Raw genomic sequence first — 25,504 nt, forward strand, 5'->3', positions numbered from 1 at the left:
TTTTGTATTGTATTTTATACTTCTTCCACTCACAATAGACCCTAATTTTATCTCACCTGGCCAAAAACCACTTGAGGCATATTGTCTATCCACATTTTCTATTCTCAACTTCTCAAAAACACTGCCAGGCCAGTTGGATCAAAGTTTGCAGGAATGTTGTTTTTGGCACGTTTTTCAGCATTGTGTTCAGGTTTATTCTGCAGGAATGTTCCATCTGGCATGCTATGTCAACATTGTTTATGTGCAGGGTTGTTCCTCTTGCAGTGATATGACTTCAATAGCAACTGAATGGAAAACCTGTATTTAACTTACCCAGAGTAGCTGATTCAATATTTATCAAACTAAATGGATTTTTTCATAGTATATGTTCTACCAGAATTTTGCTGAGGTTGGGTTCCTAGCAACAATATAGCATCCAATGCAACCAGGAGAGGGAAAACATTTGTTTCAGTTTCTTTAGAATGTCAGAGCCAATTCTTATAAAACGTAGTAGAGACAATTTTTATTATATGCTTTTCATCAATTCATCCAGATTGGAAATCTGGAAACGAACTTTTGGCCCACATCCTGGTCCTCTTACTTTGTCTTAGGGTTTTATATTAAGGTTGTTTACATCAGAATTATTAATTCCTATCTTAACATTTGATGTGGAATCTTTCTTTTAGTTGCGTCGAGTTTTAATGTGAGATGATTTATTTAAATTATTCATTGGAATTGTAAAGTTCTCATTAATACTTTGAGACAAAATCACCATTTTGGGATTATTGTGAACTTATTTATAGACATTCTGGATTATATCATTGTGATACATCAAAACTATTAGCACATCAACACTAGTCCAGGCTATTGGTAAATCAGCACAATCAGTATTGGAATTCAATCTGAATACCATTGGAATTCATTGAGAATACTCTATACTTTTGGACTTCTGATAGAACTTTTTGGACTTTTTGGGGATTTAATTCACAATACTGTTAGTTATTTTTAAATTTTCACTTTGTATTCTAGGGAGATAGATTATTTGTTGAATTTTACTAAACTGGTTGGTTTTTGCTCTTTTCTTTTACTTAGGTTAGGACCATAGGGTTATAGCAGTCACCATTACATAGCATGGTATTTTATGGCTGTGGGTTTAGGAGTCAAATTTTAGTTCAGTGTAATTCATTTGATGTCTATGACCTTCATGTACTTTTTTGTCCAGTAAGTCATTCATAAATAAACAGATAAGGGGCTTACAGCACAACAGATGGCGATACATCCACAACCTAAATTGACCTGTCTCCAGAGTTAAGACAACTATGCCCACTCATTAACATTCTACATTATATCAAAGCAGAGTATTTTATATCAACATTTACCCCATGTGAATTACTGTTAAAAAAAATTTGTGTATACTGGACATCACATGAAAATGGTTGAGGAATATTGAAGTTATGACCAATTTGAATTTGTTGATATGATATATAGTGGCACCTGGTTACTTAACAGACATTAGGTATGAACAACTGTCGAAATTCTAGTGTGCCTGTAAATTACATGATGGCTGACTTGATTGCCAGCAATAGTATTGACAAGTGGTCCATTGGTATAAAAAAAATTGTTCAGATTTGACCGACATGTAGTGTACAGTAAGCATGAAAGAGCAACAAAATTATCCTTGTCTGGCCATCAGATCCTTGTTTCCCCAACATATTTCCACCTTGTGATTACTTGAGCATCCTTATTTATTATTAGATTTCAACCAAAGTTTGCTGTGAAGCTTCATCTCAACATGCTTATTACAATTTGATGATGAACACATTCTGCACTTATAAAAGTTACATCCCTTGTTCATCTTAGCACAGACATTGCTAATGCACAATCATGTTAACACTTAAAACCCACACATATTAATAGATGTTAACCAAATTTCTGTAAAGCCTCATCTCAAGACAAGTTAAGTGATGAGAAAATTCTGTGCATATTTCTTAGAATTATGGCCCTTGGTCTTGTTAGTTTCGTTCTTGTTAATGCACAGACTTGTGAGCACTGTAGGTTCTATTTTATTTAGCTCTACTGGTCATAGACGGGGAGATCTTATGGGATGGTCTGTTCTCTGCTATCCATCTGTTCATTAGCACAAGTTTGTTATATATACAGATCCTCAACTATTTAGTGGATTACCACAAAACTTTACATGCACATTTATCCCATAGTCTAGTTGATCCAAATTAAATTGGTGACAATTGGTCATCCAATATGGTCACCACAGTGGCCATCTTGAATATCTTGCTATTGTTACTCAGTCTGAAAACCAAAAGAATTTTATGAACCCTATCTATGAAACAACACTTTTTATTCACCTGATATGCCTTTCACTTGATTCCTTTAGGCTCCATGATCACATTTACATATTGATTAATATATATACTTTAATGATGTTAAGATCATACATTTTTTTGACTGGTCAAATTAAATGGATTAATTTGAGACTATAGTGATCACAAGAGCTTATACAGTTAGGATTTGCTGGCTCTTGAACTATTTTATTATACCCCCATTACTTAATTTGACACAAAAGACATACTTAACATGATAAAACAACACAAGTCTCCATCAGTGAAAATTTACAATGCAACAAACAGTTCCCCAAGCTGTTCATCAAAACACAGCCAGTACGGTACTTAATTAGGTTCTCACAGAAGTGCTCGCAGTATGATGGTGAAATGACTTTTCATGTTATTATAATAAAACAGAACATGCCACGATTATACTGTTTACAGGTATCAGTGTGATGGTCAAATGACTTTTCATGTTATTATAATAAAACAGAACATGCCAGAATTATACTGTTTACAGGTATCAGTGTAATGGTCAAATGACTTTTCATGTTATGATAATATAGCATAACATGCCACAATATTCAGCCCATACACATGGAGAATAATTTAGTTATGTGCTAGTTGTTTACAACAAATGAAATTTTAAAAAAGTCAAGACAAGTAGAAATGGACTCAGTTTTGGACAAGGTCAAGTCCAGTATACAATGTTACATTACAATAGCATGTAATGAATTTTTTTATAACTAACAAAAAAACAATTAAATTAAATACACATAACAACATATTTAATTGGTCTTTATTCTTTGAATGTTGACACCTGTTAGCATTTACCAGAATTTTTCTTTCATTGTTATTTCACCATAATTATTTACTGTGTATTAAGAAATATTTTTCCAATAAAAAATCTAACAAAACATGTGATTTCTTATTAACACTTCTGAATTTTATGATGTTAATGAAACTTTTTGGCCACTAGCTACCATTTTCGGTGATAAAACAAATGATATGTCAAGGTTTCATTTACAATTCTAATTGCGATTTTCTTCATATTCAACACATACACATAAGGGCAATGGTCTTATATATTTTCTTTAAAAAAATCTGATCCATGCCAGACATCAAATTTTAAGTGGGTTCATGAGTTATCAGAGCATGAGTTATTGATGTAACAGAGAAGTCCAAACTGTAAATCTAATATGACTGCCACCATGGCCATTTTGAAAATCTTGTCACTACTTTCCCTGAATTGATGGTCATAATGACATGGTTTTTGCCATAAGACCCAAAGATGTTTGTTTGGTTCTAAATCAAAATGGTACCAATCTGATGTACAACGCTAAAATTACTTTCAAAATCTTTGTATTGCTAAAGAATAGCAGATAATTTCAAATCTCATCAGTTATTAGGAAGAAATGGTTTTATCTTGAATTCCTGGAGGAGCAGTAATAACATGATTGTTAAGATAGCTTCTGTGGCCGCCATATTGGATATCCAGGCAGAACCATTTTCATTTACGACCAATTAGACTATGGGGTGAATGTGTGCCAAGTTTTAAGACAATTCTCTAATCAGTTTTGGTGGAGTTGCAATAACAGACTGATAGACAACAGACAACAGACCATCCCTTAAGTTCTTCTGGTCTTTTACCAGTAGAGCTAAAACTGCCTCTGTGACATATTGGTGCAGGGACTACTCTGTAAGGCCCACATACTCCTGTCTGGACAAGCTGTCTGCATGGATATTCCTGTTGCCCTGAATATGACAGACTCTTGACAGTGTTCGCCAAGATGACTGCCCATCAGAGAATGTTCCAGACTTCCACTCAAAGACAAAGAGCATGTGTACCTTCTTGATGCCCGAGTTACACTAATACTGACTTGCTGTCAATCATAATGCAATGGTGCCTTATGGAGGGCTAGAAACAGTGACCTCAATTATAGATTGTTTATATGAAGGGTCACCTCCTCGAGATCAAAGTTCTTGAAGGACTACATCTTCTGGCTCCAGGTGCACAACCCATCCCAAATCTAATGTGTGTAAAGGAGTGGGGTTCTGAAGCATGAATTGAAACTCCATTTAGAAACAGATCACAATCAATCCATCAACTCAGGTTGTGTCAAAAATGGGTCCCCAGTGGAGTCAAAGGTGATAATGGGTCCCTGTGTAGTCTCCAGTTTTCTAGGAGTGAGAACTGGAGAGAGTAGAAGTAAAGTCTCCCATGTGAAACTAATTCTGCATCCATGTTCAAAATTCCCATGAGAGAGAGGTAAATATGGGCTGATAAAGAACTCTTTCCCATAAGACACACTAAAGAGTGCCAGAATCAGCATGACCTTCCATTGTTTGGTGAGAAAATTCATCACTACAGACACAAAGTCCTGAGAAGGGATGAGATAAACCAAAACAAGTCACCATCAACCAAAACAGGGAAATGTCCTTCCAATGAGAATCTTTGAAGACAAAGTGCATCAACCAGTTGATGAAATACTAGAGGATGGAAACCCCTGAATATCTCAAGTGCATCAATATTACCCCCATCACTGTGGTAAAAGTTCTAGGGGCAGAGGCAAGGCAGAACAAAAGAGCTTGGAACTGAAAATCCTCTCGGCCAAGACAAATCTGGATGCATTTCTTGTGAGGCAGAGAAGATGAGACTGTGAAGTTTCGCATCTTAGAGAACTATGGAAATTGACTAGTTGTTATTTACAAGTCTAGAGTTTCCAGCTTTTATGGATACCAGAACTATCCGGGCATAGAAATGTGGGTTTGGGTCATATTTTAACCCTCTCGATTGAACCCTTTTGTAGATGGGTATATTATTCTTCCCTTAGTCGAAGCAGTTTGGACATGAAAAGGAATGGGGGTCCATGAAAGTGGAGGGAACAATGCCTTTAACACTCCCTTAAAGTAGAATCGACCCACACATTGTCTGTGATTCCCAGCCAAACCTCAGTAAAGAGGGTCAGTCATTGGCACATGGAGGAGGATAGGGCTGCCTGATTGGGTGCAACTCTCTAGAGCAGATTATCTCATTAGTTAAGGGTTATCAACCCTCAAACTTTCTGCCCTGGCCTCCATGACTGCCTTGCAAGGCAAATGACAGGCAGGAAGGGTTTTGATCTAAGCCTGCTAGTGAGTTTATTGAGGCTGATTCTGCTAGAAAATTTTGAAGATGGTCCCATAGGTCATTCAGGGTGACCATGCTTGTTTGCCAGTTTCAATGGGCCTGGAGTCATGGCCAGGGAGCAAAGTTGCTGGTCCCACAAAACCTGATATGCTATGGAGGGGATTAGACCACTGAAGAGTGCTTTTGCCTCATGAGGTACAGCTCTCAAGAGGTTCTTGCTCTGGTCTAGTAAGGCCTTGGACATCTTCAAGGCTGCATCTCTGCAGAGTTGAAGAATCACTGTAGAAAGCATTACTGACACAGACATCGCATCTCTGGATATCTTAACCATGGCCTCCAGCAAGCATTGAAGCACAGCTGGAGACAATTCCTCCTTAACGAGGCTGAAAGAGGTTGGCTATAAGATGCTATCATTACTTGTGTACAAACGACTGTGAATACATGAGATGCTGTTAAGTCAAGATTATTATTATGGCTAAAGTGCCATTAATATGTCTTTTTGGGGTTTAAAATTCTACCCATACATGGCAACTTTTATTTTCTCTTGCTGTTGCCTTGACCTTGAGGCAGATAACATAGCAATGGTATATGACATACCATGGGTGGGTGGGGTTTAATTGCATTAGCATAATACTGGTGATACAGTGCCAATGAAATGTTAAGTTCCAATAGTGTAAAGATACAGAATTGCAAAAAAATTTGAAGAAAGACAAACCCTTCCAAAAAAACTTTGACATGAAGCATTACAATATGGATGTTAAAATTCTTTAAACAGTACATTAAAATAAAAGAGGTACAAACATTAAATGTCTAAAATATAGGGTGAAAATATCTTATATAAACTACATTCCTTTAAAAACTCAAACATTTTCTATGGTGGAACATTATCATATAACCAGTAAGGAATGTTGTTGTTGTTTTGGTTTTAACACCATTTCTCAGCACAAGATATGCCATACATGGTGGCCAGTATAATTAGTGGAGGAAGAACCCAGGAAAACTCAGTCAGAACCACCAACCCTCAAGAAACTACTGGGAGGCTGTATCACATTTGCCAAGCACAAAACTTTAAGCCATATGGGCAGAAGTGAGATGGCAGTGACCGGTAAAGGCAAGCACTTTTAGACCATTCACCCACCTGGGGCTCCCTGTCTGTTCATATATAAAAAAAAGGTTACAGCCCTTCAGGCCCCTTATGAGACTGAGAAAGGTCTGGGCCACTTTGAGAGTTTGAGAGCCTTAGATAATGAGAGTACTTACGAGATCTAGAAATAACTGGTACCAATTGAGGCCCTTTAGGGGTTGTAGCCCAGGTCAGACCCCCCCATTAAGCCTGCATTCCTCTATCTTGATGGCTTTAAAATTATGGAATGGAAGGGAAAGTGTGATGAAAATATAAAATATTGAACCATGACCATAAGCTTGAAGTTAGAACTCCCAGTGTGGTACACAACACACCTTCTAGTGATGATGTAAAAGTATACCAAGTTTCAACCCTTAGTCACATACAGTTTTAATGTATAGAGAAGAAGGAAAAGAAAACTTAAAATATTGAGCCATGACATTGACCTTGAAGACAGTATCTCAATATGGTACACAACACACCTTCCAGTAACGATGTACAATTATACCAATTTTCATCCTGAACTCTCAAACCTCAAACAGGCTTCAAGTTATGGAGCAGAAGGGAAAGGGGACATAAAACATAAAATAGTGGGCCTTTACCTTGACATTGATGATAGGACCCCTAACGTAGTTCATAGCACAACTTTTTAAGATAATGCATACATATATAACGTTTAACCCCCTAATTACACATGGCTTTAAAGGTAGAGAGCAGAAATGAAAGTGAGATGGGGACTTGCCATAGAATTTGCTCTAGTTGTTTCAATTAAAATTTGGCTTTGTTTTAATTAAAATATGTATTTTTTAATTTAAATTAATTTGTGAAATCCTCTTATAAGCTATTGGTAGAAAAAGTATTGCATAACTTGACAAAGTATTATGAATCCCTTGAAATTTATGGGTAGTAAATTTTGTGCTTTGGTAAAAGTTGTGAAAAAGGATGGCTTCACGAGTACTTAATGGACATCATTTAAACTGTAAAAATAATAAGCATCAAATCAAGGTAGACTTCTTTTGTAAAGATAAGATCTCCAATACCATTAATGTCTGAGCAAAAAAAAATCATATTATTAGTGAAGATGGTAGAAAACAAATTTATTTATCCTGTTTTAAAGAGGCAGAGTTGAATGACAATATGATTTATTTGTTTAGATGCAATTATTGTTTAGCTGTTCCACAATTAAAGTCCCTCAAACAGACTCTCTACTGTCTGAAAACTGGACCATTTCTTCATTTTAACTGCTAATTGTTGAAACCATTTCTGATATTCTTCAGGAATTAAGCAATAACGGGATCTAAATGTTTTAGCCAAGAAGTGCTCTTGTGGAATCTGTACGACAGAAACACAATGTCAAGCAAAATAAATTGAGATTTAATGTGTCAAACATAGTACAAAAAGTGATCGTGGTGTTTTTTTATAACCTTTAATCTGATACAGATGTACTAACCAATAATTAAATGTTCAAAATGCTCAATGATTAAATGAAAATGAACAAAATTCATCAAGGAGTCTGTTAGGTCAAATAACTTCCAACAAAGAATTGGTTTACACTTCTTATGTAAAGACTGGACTATTGTAACTCAATTCTGTCTGGTTCATCTCAATATCTACTCCAGAAACTTCAAAAAGTTTGAAACACAGCTGCTCGGATCATCCTTAGAGTACCACAATCAGAGCACACAACTCCTCGCTGCTCTGTATCTTACACTGGCTATCCATTCGATCCAGAATCAAACACAAAATTTGTTCTCTGTGCTACGTTTCACTACCAGACTCCAGCCCAACATACCTATCCAACCTCATCCATATGTACACACCAGAAAGATATCTATGCTCCTCTTCTGACAATCATATACTCATTATTCCCACTATGAAAACGAAGTCATATGGACGTTCTTTTGCATACCATGGCACAGCAACGTGGAATGAATTGCCAACTGAACTTAGACACAAAGACACAGTGATCCCATTCAAGAGTGCTCTTAAACTTACCTATTTCAACTACAAGAACAATCTTAAAGACCTAATAATGTTTCCAACCTTTAATATTTTCAGCATGTTTTTTTGTTTTCTAATTTCATGGTGTTTGTTTTTTGTAATAATATCATATGTTTATTTTATGTTATAGGTGTTGTCTAATGCTGTAAAGCACTTAGAGCTTCTAAAGATTAAGCACTATACAAAGTCCTCTTTATTATTATTATTATTATATATATGTGGCAGAACTAAAAAGAAACAAGTATCACACCTTCAAGAAATTGCTTAAAACTGAAAAGATTGATGACTATGATGTTAAAGTGGCATACAATTGTAACTCTGAGTTCTCCATTATCATATTTTTATTCAGGCCCAACATGGTATCATAAGAAGTCTTTTGGTTATAACCTCATGCTGATATGACTATCCATCCAGTTGCAGTAGTAATAAAAATATTTTCAAGATGTCAGATAGGCACCATTTTAAGCTATGAGCAACTAGACATCACAAGAAGTCTTCTGGTGAAAACTCCATTTCAATATAACTTTCTATTTAGGAGGAGTAGCAATAACAAGATTTTCGAGAGAGTTGCTATGATGGCCATTGGATAAGAAAATCTGTGCCATTTTCATTTAAAACCACCAAGACATCATGCTAAGTCTTATGGTGAAAACCCCATGTCAATATGACCATCCATCCAGGAGAAGTAGTAATGACAAAATGAATGCCATGACAGCCAGATTGGAGGTCAATGGAGACATCATGTGAAGCCTTCTAGTCAAAATCCCAATGTCAACATAACCATCTATTGAGGAGGTGTACCTTAACAAGATTTTCAAGATGGCCACTGTGGAAGCCATTCTGGATGCCTGAGCAGTATTTTTTTCATTTCATACCAAGCTGACCTTCAGATAAATGTGAGTGTAAAGTCTCATGGCAATCCTCAAAGTAGTTTAGAAGGAGCATTGAAAACAAACTTGTGCAAAATAGGCCATCCCATAATCTCTACTGTCCATGAACATCAAAACTAAAAATTGGTATTACACAAAAAAAACTAATTTATAGTAACAGTACAAAGATATGCTGAAAATAAACTTACATTTCTTAATTTCACCAGAAAGTATCAAACAAAAGTTTTTAAAAAGAATTTTTATTCAGAAGGAAAAAGAGGATATAATTGCATAAATACAAAACTACACTCCATATACTATATATTAAATTGCACAGACTGATACAAAGTCTTATTGAACACATGTAAAATCTGAGTATTATAAATATTCTCAAAACTGAAAAACACACAAATTTGTTTGATTCCTTTGCCAAACTGAAAGATATGTTGCTTGGACTTCATATGTAATGAACACAACCGCAAAACAGGATCAACACTGTCAGCTTACAATCACAAGTAGAACAACTGTAGCCTGATCTACTAGCTCAATATGTAATACTGCTAAACAGGATCTACACTGTCAGGTTACAGTCCTTAATAAACCAAACATAGACCATGATCAACTAGCTCATTATGTTATGGCAGAATGTGAAAATGCTTATTTTAGTTTGCTGCATGGTTAATATGGATAAAAAATGACATAAACAGCTTACGTTTATTTGATAACAGTAAATATCTTACATTTTAACATGATCAGGCCAGTTCTGGTTGGTAAATGTGTGTGCTGTTATCACAACGGCTATACTGAAACATTTGAATACCATGTACAGACTGGGTAAAGATTTATCACTTTTATAATCTTTTTTATTAGCAATTTTGTAAATTGTTCTTTATTTTGTGACGGATCATTAAGAATAATGATCATACAGTTTGCTGAATAATGCAATCAGGTAAAAAAGAAAATTAACTCCTGGCTCCAATTCTTCCCTGGTGACTTGGCAAATGGTATTTTAACAAAGCAGGGGTGCGATATTAAAGTTTGGCAGCATGGCATTAGGCTTGTAAATAACAGGACCTAGCACCTTCACATTAAACTTGCACATAATGAGACTTTTCAATTTCTGAATTATCAAAGTCTGTTATTTCAGAAAGAGAGTACATGTACTTTAAACTACCTTGCAGATCACTGAGTATGTTTACTATCACATACCAAACATTCCTTGCGGTTTCCAACACCATTTGTTTACTAGAAATATTTCCTCCATACAAATCAAAAGAATGTATAGAGTATAATGACATGTCAACACAATACTGATGATACAGTACTGATTAAAAGTTTTAAAACGTAAAGATTAAAAACTGCAGACAACATTATACACAAGCAGTCCTACGAGATAAAAGATACAAGATAAAGATATTGAATTTCTTTAAAAGGCATATATATATAAAAAAGATAAAAGGTTAAATTTTTAAAATATAGCATCAAAATGTGTTATATAAAGTGCATATTTTTTTACAAATCTAAGATTTTCTCATCATATATCATCATACAGATTTTGAACTAGATCACAGAAAAAAAAATTGTTTCTGGTACTGTATAAGCCAATATAATCTACCACCATTGATGGCCACTAGCCACTCTGGTCAAGGTTCACCCATCAAAACAGGTGTCAATCATTTCATTCATGGATTTATAACTTCTAACCTGATTGCTGCCAAGGGGTCCCTAACACCTGAATTATTGACATTTCAATGCTAATAGAGGCTCCCAATGTAAACAAGCAAACAGACTGCTTGCTGTCCATTTCATGTTTCTAGAATAACCTATGTCAGTAAAAACTGTCATCTGCATCCAATATTTGCAATTTCTAGTTTTAATATTTCTAAAACAAACTGAACAAATACAATGGAGGAATTCTTGTATGCTTGTGTTCAAAGAGATGTAAATCCAAAATGTATGGACTTAATGAGATTTTTCAAGAATGGTGAACTACATCACATCTGTTGCTTGAAAACAGACTGGCCCAAACAAATATGGTAACCATGTTACTAAAGAAACCCCTTTAACATCTGAAACATCAACAAGTTGACAGTGCTTGGAACCCCCTGGCAACAATCAGGTTAGAACATAAATCAATGAATGAAATGACTAAGTTCTGTGCATATCATATATCCTTGATGCCTTCTGTTTTTAAAATAGTAGGCAGGGTACAAACAAATGGGATGGTGTGAAAATACTTTAGGCAGCCAACTGTACATTTCATTTTCCAAATTTTACGAACAAATCATCTTTATGTAAGATCTGGATATTAAAGGTTAACAAATGCAAGTTTTCAAAGGCTTTCAGTTTGGAAAGGAATCTGAAAAGATGGTGCAATTTGTTTTGAGCCTCAGATGCAGCCAGCAATTCACCAGATATCAAAACTGAAGAAAACAGACATTAGCTGATGCCACTTGCCTTGCCTTGCCTGACACCGAATGCCACCTGCCTTGCCTTTCCTGACACCGAATGCCACCTGCCTTGCCTTGTCTGACACCTATATATGGACATAAGTTCATAGAGGATACTGAGAACACCTCTTGTTAAGTTTACTTACATATTTCACCGTTGCATATATTATACATACCCACAAATGACAAAATACACTCAAGCCTGCCTTAAACATCAGCTGTATCAAGTAATCAACTGCAAACTGCTTTTCAAAGTCACATAGCCCAACTATGAAAGAACAACAGAATGTATCATATGCACTGGTGAGAGATTTGGAAAATATATTAGAATTTGTGGACAGCAATGAGGCATTACTTAGAAAAACCTAAAATAGAGATGGTTTTGTCCAACTGGAGTCATCTGAAATTGCTATGTCTTCAATTTTCGCAAAATAATCAGTACAAAACAGGTCTGGACATCTTAAAACCTTTGAGACTGATTCTGAGCTTAAGATTTTGTCAGTCAGTATCAAGCAACTTTACTTCCATAATATAACTCTGAGTAATATGATCCAAAGTCCGGTTCAGCACTTAATCAAACACATGTAACAGAATCATTGCAAAACAGAACATTTCAGAGTCATTAAATCTTTGCAAATTCATGAAATTCATCATAGTCGTGACTTAATTCACATGCTGCATAATTATTTTGCTGCTTTAGTAATTTATTTTGAAACTTAACTGTCAAGATAGACTCCTAAAAACAGTATGCCGATATTTTATAATATACTTATTTATGGCCAGTACCAGTAAGAAACAGAGCATAATTTCTATTCTTACATGGCTTGACACTACCCATAAAACATGAACAAAGATTTTCTGGCACAAAATAACTGTCATTTGTCTTGCTTCTAATTTAGATCTAATGCCTGGCACTTATGGTGCAAGCTGATCACTTCTATACATATCTTTTGTGAAATAATTAATATATTTACATGGAAGGCAGTTCAATATTAAATTAAAAAATGTATGACATATTTATAAAAAATACACCAAAATCTAAGATAACATTTCTATATATACCATCAATCATAAGCTGACTATATGAGAAGTCAATATGGACTTCAAGTATGTACAATTTAAAATTATCAGCTACTCAATATAAAATAAAGTTCTCAAAATGTTGTCGATCTAATTGTAAATTCTATATGTTGACAGTTCCTGCAATGAACTTAACTTTCTTACCATTACAAATTAAGGTTCTGAATCACAGATTCCAATACAATTATTTTTTCTTTGTCCAATAAAGAAAATACTAAATTATCCTTCTATCAATGGGGTATCCCTCACTCGAAGAATATAGTATATACATTTAGTTTATGTTCTCCGTTTTTGTCCTGTGAAACTGTATTACAAGTTTCACCAATTGTCCAGAAAGTCCAAGCCTGTTTTTATTAGTGTGGAACTCTGAAAATAAAAGGATGTAGATACTGTCATTACATACATGCCTTTATAACCATGTGGTAGTGCTCTTGCTTTGCACTTCATTTGTCTGAAATTCAATACCAATTCCAGCTTATCTAAGGTTTAAGGTTTCTTCACATTTTCAATTTTCTTTTCCCTTCCTACAGATCACCTTATGCCAATATCTTAGCCATCAAAAATTAATTGAATAAGTTCTATATTCAACTTGTAAAAGGTTATTAACTTAAAATTTTAACCCAGTTACACTTACTAATCTATTTTTCACAATGTTATCAAATTTTAAGCAATCACAATCCATGGTCTGATCACCGATCATTTAACCTCTGATTATGCTTTTGTTTTATACCATAAACTGTTCCAGAATTAAAGTGGTGTAGTAAGGCTAGATGGCACCTAATTTAATTAAATATGAGTGGTGACTAATTTAGATTGTTCTTGGTACTTTTTGTTGACCAGTGAAATTCAAATTGTACAGCTGGTGGATTCACTGAAAATAGTGCCTTCAAACTTGACATGAAACATTAAGAAACTGAGACAAATTGTCACGCAACATATCAGCCTGCCTCAACAGCCTTGGGATCAAGAAAGTAGGATAAGATGGGCATTTGGAATAAAGAGGGGTCTTCATACAAAAATAATGGCTCCGTTAAGCAAAAATAATAATAACTCCAACTTTTACTCTTCTGCTCATGCATGAGTCAAATAGCCAATGAAAAACGATGTTTCTAACACAACTATACAGTATGTTATTGAAAGATGACCGGGAATTTGGTGTTTTCGAGTCTAATCAGAAATAGCTTTCAAAATGTGTTTTCTACTCGATTTTCAGGCGAAAATGTCAAAAAGCTCCAGGGGTTAATGTGTTACAGGTTTATTTCCCTTTTCTTTCTGGTTTCTCTAGAACTAGTCTGCATGGGATTATGTGCCGCCAAAAATCTGTTTAGATCAGTCAAGACAATTTAAGCATAACTGTTTACAACCTGCCTTACATAATTTCCTACTTTTGTGTTAAGAAGTCAAAGTTTTGGTTATCATGGCAGCAAACTCATAATATAATGAAAAAAATCACAAAATTTATCTGTTGTACTGTATAGACTCACTTGCAAGTTGAGTCCTATTGCAAACAACAAAGATCCTGATCTGCTGATAAGGGTCTATGTTATTTGGTCTACTGATTAGTCCTAACAAACTGCATAGACCCAGATCTGTCAGTGCATTAAGTGGTGAAAAATCTCTTTTTTTGGTGCATTTTGAAGTTGGTCTCAACATATAAATAAATATAAATATTTTCCTATATTCATAGGTCCCTACTGTATTTTACCTTTGGAATATCTACAACTGTCTCACTTGGTTTGTCATCCACTAGAAGAATTGCTGATTCAAATCCAGATTCCAAACCATCAGACCTCCGAATGTTCAGTTTATGTTTGTCTGTGTCTGTGCCTCTATCCATAGATATCTCCTCTGGTTCCTGTAAATGTAATATTACTCTACTTAAAGGTCACCAGCCATACTCCAACATTTTTCTTTTTACATCAGATTTGCATTACATGATTAAAAGTAGTTATACTCGCACAAAAAGAATAAAAAAATTATCAACTGTAAAGAAGAAATAATAATTTAATTACTCAAAATAGAAGTAAACTATGCTGTTACTTCCCCTTAGCTATGATTTCCCACATATGAAGGATGCCAATGTAAATGATGTACATTTATCCCCACAAGACGAAGTACATGCTTTATGTTGTCGAAAAATAAAACATAAACCATGGGTAGGGAACATTTGGATGAAACTAGTGAAAACTAATTTTTTGTTCAGCCTTATATCGATGTGCACGCATCATGCACTAGATTGTGTCGCTTTCAAAACTGTTCCATTGTTTCAATTTATTTTCAAAATTCAACTTAATACAGGTGAAAAAAAATCAATACTGGCTTCCCTATGTTGGCAGACTTTATTAAAAAAAGAAATTGGCATACTTAAAAGAATCCAAAGGAAACAAAGTTGGCTTTCTTACATCGGCCAACTTCATAAGAAACAATTTGCACATTTAAAATACACCAAAGTCAGTTTCCGGGGTTAATTGCTTTGTAATAAAATAATCTTTCTATCTGATATCCTGTCAGTAAATTTAAGCAAGGAGTTTATTGCTCACTGCCAGTTGTGTTTATTCATCACCCGGGCTTCTATTTGTTTCCCATATGTAATCATAATTGATATTTGCAGGGTAAATAGTATACACAGCAATAACTTGCTTCAATAATACTTTTGTATACCCATGCTAGCGAAAAGATTATCATCTGCACTCACAAGGAATGTATTTTAAAATAACGATTTTTAGTTGTGAGATACCATAGTATAGTTAACCTGGATACAATACAATCTTGGTCAGTTTGCACCTTATAACTTATCATGCATGAATGGCAGGTGCCTTCAAACAATCGGGTGATATTTTCATCTCTTTTGTGATTTTCTTATCTGACATAAGTGATACACACTACAGTAAGGATGCATACACAGGCCGGCATCCGCTAAATATACTGAGTTTGTGGATGTATTTTTTTCTTTGATTAATTTCGCATCATGAAAAAAGAAGGAATAAATAATAACAATGCAAGGTTAGATTCATTCATTTCATTTTCAAGTAAGTGTTTGTTTATCAATTTTATTGTACCATGAGGGTGGGAGAACATTCACATTGGAATAATTGTCAATAAAGCACTTTTTCCGGTGAAATTGTTCATTATTCTGTATAAATTATATTTATTTTTAAAATGTCCAACATCTGAAAGACTGATAACATAACTCCAACTGGTTTCAACAACCAACATGGTGCGCACAAACATTCATGTATTACATCACAGCTTTTTGTTTTGTTGATTAGTCTGGTTCCAGGAGTGTTGTGGGTAGCCTTTTCCAAAAAAAGGATCTTCGAAGCAGGAAACCAGACAAACTGTTGATACACTACCAAACAAGATTCCTTTTTATATAAAACAATGCAACATTTTGTGAGACCATCATCTATGATGAAACTCAATTTTTTATTTATTCAATTAGTAAGATATTGATGCCATGATTTCATTGCAAGTAACAGTGAAACTTCTTATCATCCCTGAGGATATCTCTAATGCAAATTTGGGAATTCTCCTAAACTCGTTTTCCCTAAAATTATCCATATCTGTGAAACAAAGCCAAAGCTCTTTATTTTAAGAAGTATTCATTTAGCTTGGTTGCCTTGCTATCTTTAATCAATTTTGATTGAGTAGGTTAATTTAAGGTAGATTAATCAGATTACATGCTCAATAATATTCATAACAGTGTTCAACTGACCGACTGAAATGAGTTACCTGACATACAACCGGGGCCACTGGTTCTTAAGCATGTAGGATTTGTATGCCTTTTAACTTGTTTGTTAATTCCACCTCCTTTGATTCAAAAGATGCAATTAACATGATAATAGAAAGGAAGCCTGTTTTGTATTTAGTGCAACAATACAACAAATGCTTACGCTAGTCTGATATAAAAAATTCACTAGTCTGATATAAAAACACAATCAGCACTTAATTAGGTTCTCAAAGAAATGCTCGCGACATAGCTCTTATAGTAGACTGACATGTTTTATGTTTAATTACAAGAGAACACATTGCATTTATGAAGATTACACTTAAAAAGAACTAAAAGATAAAACTAGAACACAAATTTAAGTTAATAAAAAAAATATTTAATTGGAATTATTTATTACTGCCTCCACTAGGCATAAGTGATATTTTGATTGATCAAAATTTCCTTGAAAATCATTAATTACAGTGTACCAAAAATGTTGTTTGAAAAGAAAATTTTATGACTTCTTTTTAAAGTTGATATTTCATAATGCTGATTAAAATGTCATATCTACCGTTTTTGACGATAAAACGAGCAGCATATCAAAGTTTCCATTACCAATTTTGATTGCTATTTTCTTCAAGTTCAACAAACAGGGATCAGTTTTGGGGTATTTTCTGATTGAAAAATAGAATCCCTGCCTGACCCCGCGTTATGAGCGGGTTCGCTAGTTATCAGTGTGATTTGTGATTTGGATTTTTAACATAGCTATAACAATTTTCCAGTCATATCGCTACGATGTCTGCAATGTGGCAGTTTATAGTGATGTCTAGCACTGGGGCATCATGCCGCTGACATGTAGCATGATGTCCCACCCAGTCACATTATCCTGACACCGGGCCAACCAGTCCTAACACTAACCTCTTAATGCTGAGCGCCAAGCGAAGCAGCTGTTAGTACCATTTTTGTAAGTCTTTGGTATGACTCGGCCGGGGATCGAACCCACGACCTTCCACATCCGAGGTGGACGCTCTAACCACTAGGCCACCGGGGTTATCAGGGCAAGAGTTAACAAGGGAGTAGTGTATACTGTATGGAAACAAATCATGAACATCCTTCCATCATGATTCCAAACATTTTGTTTGAAATTCTGTTGCTTGTATACCTATGTGGACAACCCTTGCTGTAGTGTCAATGCATACAATAAAGAGACATATAAATCCCTAAGTAACATGCACACATTCACCTCCCCCCTTGGGTAAAACCATCAATATCTAAATCTACAAAGTAAATTGTTTTAAATGACCTTGAACCTAATCAGACAGTCTAAGATGGACCAGGTGACAGAAAAAGCAGCACTAACCTTAAGGAGTCTCTGTTTACTGGGTGATACAGTTGAAGTGGAACTCCCTTCTGGTGCCTCATTGATAAATACTGACCAATCATCATTCAGCATTGGATTATCAAATGCATGCTCCTCCCCATTCTTCTCTCTTACCAATGAAATTACTCCATCATCTGATGACTCATTTTTGGAGAATGATGAGGAATTGGACATTTTAGATGTTACAGATTTACTCTGAGATTTTGAGGTTTTTGAAGGGAATTTTGTCTGTGGTGGAGGTTTAAAATCTGAATCATTTGAGGCTGTGAAATTCAATTTAGCTGAAGAAGGCTGGGAATACATTCCCTCTGAAGAGATAGCTGTGGTCAGGTTCTCTTCACTCCCCGTGAAAGCATAATTCACTGCTTCAGGACTTGGGTCTTCAACAGTGTGGACTGGATGAGTGGGACTCTGTGTACTGAATCTACAAAAATGAAATACATCATGAAACTGGGATCCACGCCTGACCCCACGTTATAAGATGTTGCAGAAATGAGCAATATATCAAATACAGATATACACGCACGCACACATGCATGAGATACATGAGATCATATAATGTTCACACTTTAAAGCAAAGCAACAGCATGCCATGCCATTTTGGGTTTTCACTGAATAACTCAAATAACAATTAACTTCTTTTTTATGAAGGTTATGAGAAATGTCATAATGTGCAATGAAAAAGAAAATAACTCTAACAAAATTCATAGTGATTACCTTAAACATCAGTTCTTGATTTAAGTTAACAAGAGTCTTTTGAAAGGACTGAAACTCTAATGGGCAGAAAAAATTTCTAGGAATTCAAGATAAAGACCTTTTCTTCCTTTCAACTGTCAAGTGTTCAAACCAGCTCTGATATTCTTTAGTAATAACAAGATTTTCAAAGTAGCTTCTGTGGTGCTGATATCTGGTGTCAACTTGGCATCATTTTCATTCAGGGCAAAGTGGACAACATTAGTGATCTTTTGGAAGAAGCCAATGTTATAATGATCCTCCATTCTGGAGAATTAGTGACACCATGGTTTGTAAGACAGTAATCATGGCAGCCACACTGGCTGTAAGACTATAACAATTTTCATATAAAACCAACTATGTATCAAAAGAAGTATAGAGCTGAAAATCCCATGTTGATATAGTCATCCATTTGGATAGGGAAGAGATAAGAATATTTTAAAGATATGACTTTCTGTTCATGAGTAGCAATAACAAGATTTCCAAGATGGCTGCTGTAGCCACCATCCTGGACATCAGATTGGCACCAATTTCATTTATGGCCAACTGGACAGCACAAGAATTCATCTTGTAAAAACCCCACATCAATATGAATTTCTATTCAAGTAGAGTTCTGATAAAAAATTTAATATACTGGACATCAGAATGGCATCATTTTTCTGAATGACCAGCTAGACATCATAGGAATTAAGTCCTTTAGTGAAAACCCCATGTTGTTACGATAATCCATTCTGGAAGAGTAGCAATAACAAGATTTTCAAGATGGTTGCTGTCGTAGCCACATGGACAGCAGATTGGGTCCATTTTCATTTGGGACCAACAAAACTTCATAAAATGTCTTTTAGTTTTCAGACTGAGTAACAATAGCAAGATATTCAAGACAGCCACTGTGGTCACCATATAGGATATCAGATCAGCTTCATTTTTATTTAGGACCAGCTAGACAGCATAATAAATCTTTTAGTGAAAACACCAGGCTATTATAACCAACCATTCAGGAAGAGTAGCAAAAACAAGATTTTCAACATTGCAGCAATGGTGGCCATATTGAGTCAGACTGGCAAATCTTCATTGTGGAACAACTAGTCATCGTATGAGGTCTTTTAGTGAAAACCTCAGGCTGGTATGATCGACTGCAAGAACAAACTTAAAGACCTAATAATGTTCCCTACCTTAAATATTTACAGCATGTTTTTATGTTTTCTTATTTCATGGTGTTTGTTTTCTGTAATATCATCATATATGTTGTTTTGTATGTTATAGGTATTGTCTAATGTTGTAAAGCACATAGAGCTTCTAAAGATAAGGTACTATACAAAGTCTTCATTGTTATTATTATTATCTCTACTCTGGAGCAGCAACAACAAGATTTTTAAGATGGCCACTGTGGCAGTCGTAGTGGATGTCCGAGCAGCACCATTTTCATTTAGAACCAACTGGACCATGGGATGAATATGTGTGTAAAGTTTAAAGGCAGCAAATAACAGACCTGTACTAGCAGATGACAGAAAACAGACAGATGATGGACAACTAAACACCCCATAAGCTCTTCTTGTCTATGGGATGAATGTGTATGTAAAGTTTCATAGTAATCCTCCAAGCAGGAAGAGTAGAGGTAATAAACTTGTGCTAATGGATGGATGGACGTCACACAATGGACAACAGACCATTACAGAAGGTTTTCTGGTATATAACCAATATAGATAAAAACTAGAAAATGAAAAAAAATTCATCACTTTTCTAACTATGACAGAGCTCGTTTAATTCAATGCCACTTCACTCTGTCAGTGTCTCAAGGGTTTGAAACTGACAAAGTTTCAATTCTGATTTTTCTAGCTACAAAACATTAACCATAAGTTTCTTGCTAGTGATTTTTGGAAGTGTTTAAACTACTTCAAAATATAAATATGCCAATGGACATTGAAAATATCCCATTTTGTGCTAGCTGAAAATATTACAACTATCCAAAATGTTAATTATCAGCCTTGTGTATTATTTATAAGTACATATGAAACACTAAATTTCTTAACTGGTTACCTGCAAAACAATAACAGAATTGTAACTAGTTAACTGCAGCTGAAAACACCTGTTGTACAGAGTGTGAACTGGCATGAATTACAGCATAATCAAAGCTTCCAGTTTCTAAATCCAATGAAACTTACAAGTAATAGTTGCTGATACTGTGATATTTCTCACTTGCTTTTACATGAGATCTTAGGTACATATTCCACCTTATATTGTCATATTCTCTACATTTCAGGCTGTAATTAGTACCAATCAGGCCGACTGTCAGGACTGTCAAGTGCAAATTGTCAAAGAAAAACAAAAGGTTTTGTGTGTTTGCAAATGTGTATATGTGTTTTCACGAAGTATGAGTGACAATGGTATAATATCTTAGAATAGTAAATCAATCGGCGCTGTCATATTACAATCTTAAAGATTTCAGAAGAAATGGACTTCTTGTGAATTCCTGCAAATCTTTTTCTGCTAGTAGTGGATTAGCCTCTTCAAAGGACTCTTGTCATAGTTGACTTTGGCAGTTGCTAGGCACTATTCCTTTCTTATGGTTGACTTTGGCAGTTGCTAGGCACTATTCCTTTCTTGTGGTTGACTTTGGCAGTTGCTAGGCACTATTCCTTTCTTGTGGTTGACTTTGGCAGTTGCTAGGCACTATTCCTTTCTTGTGGTTGACTTTGACAGTTGCTAGGCACTATTCCTTTCTTGTCATGGCCGACTTTGGCAGTTGCTAGGCACTATTCCTTTCTTGTCATGGTTGACTTTGGCAGTTGCTAGGCACTATTCCTTTCTTGTCATGGCTGACTTTGGCAGTTGCTAGGCACTATTCCTTATATTCATATCCTCTGCACACATATACATTACAGTGGTCATGCACTCTAAAGAACTGATCAGTTCCTAATATAATATGGGTACTGATCATTGACCATAACTTTGGGATGAATGTGATATTGCTTTAAGTGTAGTTGCAATATTGCTTTAAGTGTAGTTTTGATATTGCTTTAAGTGTAGTTGCAATATTGCTTTAAGTGTAGTTGTGATATTGCTTTAAATCTGGAAGTGGTTAATGATGGTAATTCAGTTTGGAAGTGGTTAATGATGGTAATTCAGTTTGGAAGTGGTTAATGATGGTAATTCAATTTGGAAGTGGTTAATGATGGTAATTCAATTTGGAAGTGGTTAATGATGGTATTTCAATTTGGAAGTGGTTAATGATGGTAATTCAATTTGGAAATGGTTAATGATGGTAATTCAATTTGGAAGTGGTTAATGATGGTATTTCAATTTGGAAGTGGTTAATGATGGTATTTCAATTTGGAAGTGGTTAATGATGGTATTTCAATTTGGAAGTGGTTAATGATGGTAATTCAATTTGGAAGTGGTTAATGATGGTATTTCAAATTGGAAATGGTTAATGATGGTATTTCAATTTGGAAGTGGTTAATGATGGTATTTCAAATTGGAAATGGTTAATGATGGTATTTCAAATTGGAAATGGTTAATGATGGTAATTCAATTTGGAAATGGTTAATGATGGCATTTCAAATTGGAAATGGTTAATGATGGTAATTCAATTTGGAAATGGTTAATGATGGTATTTCAATTTGGAAGTGGTTAATGATGGTAATTCAATTTGGAAGTGGTTAATGATGGTATTTCAATTTGGAAGTGGTTAATGATGGTAATTCAATTTGGAAATGGTTAATGATGGTAATTCAATTTGGAAGTGGTTAATGATGGTATTTCAATTTGGAAGTGGTTAATGATGGTATTTCAATTTGGAAGTGGTTAATGATGGTATTTCAATTTGGAAGTGGTTAATGATGGTAATTCAATTTGGAAGTGGTTAATGATGGTATTTCAAATTGGAAATGGTTAATGATGGTATTTCAATTTGGAAGTGGTTAATGATGGTATTTCAAATTGGAAATGGTTAATGATGGTATTTCAAATTGGAAATGGTTAATGATGGTAATTCAATTTGGAAATGGTTAATGATGGCATTTCAAATTGGAAATGGTTAATGATGGTAATTCAATTTGGAAATGGTTAATGATGGTATTTCAATTTGGAAGTGGTTAATGATGGTAATTCAATTTGGAAGTGGTTTAGGAGACAAGCATATTGCATTACTGTCTTAATATTTTTATCCAAGGTGATAAACACCAACTATCAATCTAAAATAATGGTGACTAACCACATTTAATATATGAAATGGCACCAGATAATAAATATATATGTCATAACTTAATTACAATTTACTTAATATTATATTTTTTATTTTCTTCAGCTTCAAATCAGATTATTCAATTTAATCTGTGTGGTGTATTTTGGGTAATTCATGACTTGTATTGAGATTGGTTTATCCTTTATTCTTAAATTATGTTAGTTTTGTGTTTCCCAAGGGCGAGAACATCCTTCACAACACAAACCCTTTGAAAAGAACTGATCAAAGGTTAATTCCCTTGCTATGCTTCTGTTGTTCATCCTTCAAGTTCAAAAATGACCATCAATGACTGGTTTGGTATCTGTGAGTGCATGAGTTGCTGATCAGGTCAATTTGTGCTCTGAACTGTCTGTAGCTTAATGGACTGGAGATGCCGCTTGGTTTTGCTTGATCAACATTGGACACAATGCAAGATTTATCCTGCTTGTTCTTCTGTACTGCCTTTGCAATTCTCCTCATCTCATAGCCTGAAGCTCCAGTATAGACAAGACTGCACCAAGTGTGAGATCTTCCCAAGACTCCGGGTCAGTATTCAAGTGTTTCAAAGATGACTTGACTGAATCTTAGAAGCATTTCTTCTGAATTCCCTGACAGTGCTTTCTCTCCTTAAGCTCACTGCATAAGATCTTTGGTAGTCACTTATATGACATCTTGGCAACATGGCCTACACATCTTAGCTGTGATTTCATCAGCAGAGTGTTGATGCTTGGCATGCCTGTCCATGTGAGAACCTCAGTATCTGAGATCCCATCATGCCATCTTATCCTCATCAGTTCCCTCAGGCAGCCCATTTGAAAGTGGTTCAGTTTCTTGGTAAGGTGTCTGTACACCATCCAAGTTTTGCATGCATACAGCAAGATAGGCAACACATCGGCTTTGTAGACCTTCAGTTTTGTTTGCAGATTGAAGCCTCTGCACTCCTACACACATGCACGTAGACTTCACAAGGCATAATGGTGCATAATATATATATATATATATATATATATATATATATATATATATATATATATATATATATATATATATATATATATATATATATATATATATTAGCTATCAGTCATGCAAAATTAATTACACTGTTACTTTCCATCAAACCAACAATTATTTCTATTTATTTAAGTGAAAAGGATCAGAGAAATTAGTGTTATTTGTCAATGTATATGTTAAGACAATCTGTTTTATCCAATCACAAAAAAATTCTTAATTTTTTTCACCTTCATAACTCTAGACCTTATCAGATGACCATGAAGTTTCTTTTTATTACACAACTCTTTTCATTCAGTTTGCTTTTCAACATTATGCACTGTCAACTATCCAAAGAACTATTCAAAATAACTTATCTAATTAAGGAAGGAATACATACTTACTGATGTGAAAATGAAGGAGCCATGTGTTGGTTTGTCAGCTGTTCAACAATGCATGTATCTTTGAGAATCTGAATATCTATTGTGCTTAAATGCAGTTAAAATCAATGCTAAGTGTCTATATTGTCAAGATCAAGGAAAAAGATACAATTATGGTTCCAATCTGTAAAATTCATTACAAATATGAACAGAAGGAGGGCAAACATTCCAGTACACAAGATATACTAACTTTAAATTGGAATATTTTAAAATAAATATGTTGAGGCTGCCAGTGAAAATTGTACCACCTGAAGGCCATAATTAATATATCAGAATGATGCCTGTGGAACATGTATGCTTGAAGTATGGGACTTTGAAATTTCCAACCACTGAACTCCTGAACTTCTAAAAAATAATGGAACCCATTTAGGGTATGGTTAACTCTGGAGACTATTGACTAATGGGTCTCAATGACCTCAACCTTTGCTCAAGTGAGCTTAATTTGTACAGAACATGATATTTTATTGGAATTACCATGGCCATGACCTCTGACCTTTAGACCCCAGAGTTTACATGTCTTTTTATTGTCCTAAGTGCAAACCATCCAAGATGTTTGGTCCAAGAACTTGCTCAAAAACAAAAGTTATTCTGCAAAGCAAATGTTCTTTGAACCACAATGACCATGATCTTTAATTTTTTTAGTCCAAAATCAATAGGCCTTTTCCACACCCTAACGGCCAGCCCTCCACTCAAGATGCATGATCTAGACTTAAAGTCATTATGGAAAAATCATATTTTGTCTTTCAGTCAGTTACTTTGACCTTTAATCTTTTGACCCTAAAATCAACAGACTTCTTCCTTACCCAAAGGGCAAGCCATTCAAGATGTGTCAAGGTCTGTAAAACAGAACTAATGTTAATTTGCAGATATCATTTTTCTTCCTTCAGTCTCAGTGATCTTAACCTTTGACCTCTTGATCCTACAATAAAAAGGCTTATTTCTTACCCCAACTGCAAACCATCAACAACGTTTGATCTGGGTATGTAATGTAGAACTAACGTTATAGTACAGAAACCCTTTTATTTTTTAATCACAGTGACTCCAACCTTTGAATTTTGG

General features: G+C 34.8%; 1 protein-coding gene across 2 annotated transcripts in view; it reads right to left on the reverse strand.

Annotated features, from left to right (window-relative positions):
• Nucleotides 1–3,099: 3,099 nt before the first annotated feature.
• The window catches only part of LOC149808332 (uncharacterized), a 33,699-nt gene continuing 11,294 nt past the window's right edge, over nt 3,100–25,504 (reverse strand). Inside the window, exons 4-7 of one of the 2 annotated variants that reach the window (XR_016424824.1) lie at nt 18,041–18,485; nt 14,677–14,826; nt 11,957–13,337; nt 3,100–11,925 (exon numbers count right to left, since the gene is read on the reverse strand). Coding sequence is in view for 1 of the 2 variants with exons in the window: in XM_089975883.1 (XP_089832009.1) it covers nt 13,290–13,337; nt 14,677–14,826; nt 18,041–18,485 (643 nt within the window). In the remaining variant the exon portion in view is untranslated. Of the gene's footprint in view, nt 13,338–14,676; nt 14,827–18,040; nt 18,486–25,504 lie in introns of both variants that reach the window. The other variant, XM_089975883.1, reaches the window with a different exon arrangement.

This window comes from Sinohyriopsis cumingii, chromosome 1 (genome assembly GCF_028554795.1).
Source record: "Sinohyriopsis cumingii isolate HCF-2022 chromosome 1, ASM2855479v2, whole genome shotgun sequence".
In the NCBI taxonomy this organism is placed as follows: Eukaryota; Metazoa; Mollusca; class Bivalvia; order Unionida; family Unionidae; genus Sinohyriopsis; species Sinohyriopsis cumingii.